The 2,500-nt window shown below is 39.2% G+C and overlaps 2 protein-coding genes across 3 annotated transcripts in view; one reads left to right on the forward strand and one right to left on the reverse strand.

Annotated features, from left to right (window-relative positions):
* LOC122250481 (uncharacterized) overlaps nt 1-2,500 on the reverse strand; it is a gene marked incomplete in the record, with an annotated part of 95,521 nt that overhangs the window by 36,103 nt on the left and 56,918 nt on the right.
* The window catches only part of LOC147468097 (cuticle protein CP1499-like), an 893-nt gene continuing 190 nt past the window's right edge, over nt 1,798-2,500 (forward strand). Inside the window, exons 1-3 of one of the 2 annotated variants that reach the window (XM_086555402.1) lie at nt 1,798-1,861; nt 2,070-2,198; nt 2,229-2,500. The exon at nt 2,229-2,500 is cut by the window's right edge and continues 190 nt beyond it. In XM_086555402.1, the coding sequence (XP_086411528.1) occupies nt 1,850-1,861; nt 2,070-2,198; nt 2,229-2,500 (413 nt within the window). In that variant the 5' untranslated portion in view covers nt 1,798-1,849. Of the gene's footprint in view, nt 1,862-2,069 lie in introns of both variants that reach the window. The other variant, XM_086555401.1, reaches the window with a different exon arrangement.

The following is a 2,500-nucleotide window of genomic DNA, read 5'->3' on the forward strand; positions in this document are numbered from 1 at the left end:
TTTTATTCTTTGTTCACACGATACTGCTTATGTGTTTTTTTATCTTTCTCTCCCCCACTCTCTCTTTCTTTCTTTGTATTATCTTCTTATTTATGAAAACATTCACATGTGGATATATCTACTATATTCCTAAACACTTGTTGATTCACTTATTTGTTTCTATGTTATTATGAACCTATTTATAATGTCTTTGCTCAACCATGTCATTTGTAATATAAAAAATAAGTAGTTTTTCTTTTTCTTTTCTTTTTTTAAAGTTATACAAGCTATGTAAATGTACATTCAAGAATTGAACGTCATTATTTTTCATTATTATTATTATTATTTTTTTTAGGTAAGATTATATTCTCTTTTTCTCGCTACATCGTGAGTTGTTCTAAAATTATGACGTTTAAACAAAAACACGGGCACGTGAACACACTCGAGTGTGTGCGTGCATATATGTTTCCATATATGTGTGCGTGCATGTGTATCCCCATTTATGTGTGGGTGGCACCGGATATGTTGCAAAGGTCAGCCAAGCGGGATGAGGTAGGATTTGGACACCGGGGGCGTTTAAGGTAGATGTATGGGTGTACTTGAATTGTGTATCACTTCTCATGGACTGAGCTGTATTTCAGATATGAATCAACTCTGATGTTTAATTAATTCACGTTATTATTTTCACAATGAAGATAAGTTATCAGTTACAAAGCCAGGAATTTGATGTCACGTCTAAAGTCTCTAATACGATGGTGAACTATTTATAGATCTAAACGTTAAACGAGCTAAGATGAATCAGCATTGTAGGTCAAAGTTCGAATCGTGCAGTCTTTTTTTTTTTTTTTTTTTTTTTTTTTTTGAGAAGTTACTCTTATATGTATCAAGATATGTCGTGCACAGTAATGAATATCAGTTTTGTTCCAAGAAAATGAGGGTGGTAGAGAGACAGAGTTGGGGGGGGGGGACAAACAGAAAGAGACGGAAAGAGAGAGAAAGAAAATGAGACAGAAGAAAGTATAATTCAACAGTGCCTCCATAATCAAGTCTCATGACTTCTTGCAATTTCCAAAACAGGCGGAGACACACTCGTGAATATACACATGACTCATTTAGTGTCCTTTGACAGGAGTGAGATAAAGAAAAATTAAAAAAAACTTTATTACCAAATCACGCACCGCTATACTACTTCTAAGGAAGGTTTGCATCTAAGAGCAGATACACCGTGCACTAAACTTGCTAGATTGACACTTGTAAGACGAGTCTCTTTGGATGAGAGAGAGAAAAGAGAGAGAGGGAGGGAGAGAAATCTATTTATTTACTCACCTGATCAGTTTCAAATTTCTAAAGAAGCGATAGTGATCAATTTATAAGCTGAGTTGGTAAAAATGTTCATTGAGTGAATCTATAGTAAACGCATACATACATACACACACTCAGACTCATCCACATATATTTATAGATATGTAATTAAAGAAGAAAAAATATATATATCCATATAGATATACATATCAATACAAATATACATATATACATATAAATATATATTCCTTTATATCTATCTATCTATAGTATATATATGTACATATATGTATATATACATACACATATATATATATATATATATATATATATATATATATATATATATATATATATATGAATGTATTTTCGTATAGTAGAACTGAATGAATGATGCGGCGGAAATGCTTCAAAGGTCAGCCAAGCGGGATGAGGCAGGACTTGGACGCCCAACGAGAGATGAGGCGACCGCTACGCTACGGATTCCGACTGACCTTCTGCTCTTGGTATATAAAGCCAAGAAGATCTTGGATTGGCGCAGTACGAGTCTTCGATCAGGAAAATAATCATGACGCCTCTGGTAATCCCACAATGCAATGTTCACTTCAGAAGCTAATTCAAATAGTGCCAGTGATAGCTATATATAATGTTTGGCTTGTGGACGTATTAAACGAAAAAAAACAACAGAAGAGTGTTTTATAACTGTTTCTCATCGCAGCAGCTGGGATGTTTTTTTAAGCACTAAAATGTAACACACATCACCACTCAAGGAAACTGTTTCTTTCCAGATTTTCTTGGCAGTGCTGGGAGTGGCTTCGGCTGGCCCCTTCACGGGATACGCCCCCGAAGTGCAGGCTGAGAGAGCACGCTTCTTCCAAGCCTTCCGTGCTGCTCAGGCTGCTGCCGCCCCTCAGCAGGCCCTCTACCACCATGCCGCCCCTCAGCAGGCCCTCTACCACCACGCCGCCCCTGTCCAGCCCAAGTGGACTGGACCAGTAGCTGCCACTGTCCCCGCGGGAGTCGACGGCACCATCACCCCTGTGTCCGACACCCAAGAAGTGTCTGCCGCCCGCAACGCCTTCCTCAACGCCTACAACGCACAGGTCAGGGCCACAGTTGGTGCTGCACCTACCGCCCACTCCTACACCCCTACCCACCATCACGTCCCAGCTGTTCCCCAGCATACCTTCCACCATGCCGCTCCAGTCCAGCCCAAGTG

This window comes from Penaeus japonicus, unplaced genomic scaffold, assembly GCF_977035675.1.
Source record: "Penaeus japonicus unplaced genomic scaffold, GWHDUDI00000001_assembly GWHDUDI00000031, whole genome shotgun sequence".
Classification (NCBI taxonomy): Eukaryota; Metazoa; Arthropoda; class Malacostraca; order Decapoda; family Penaeidae; genus Penaeus; species Penaeus japonicus.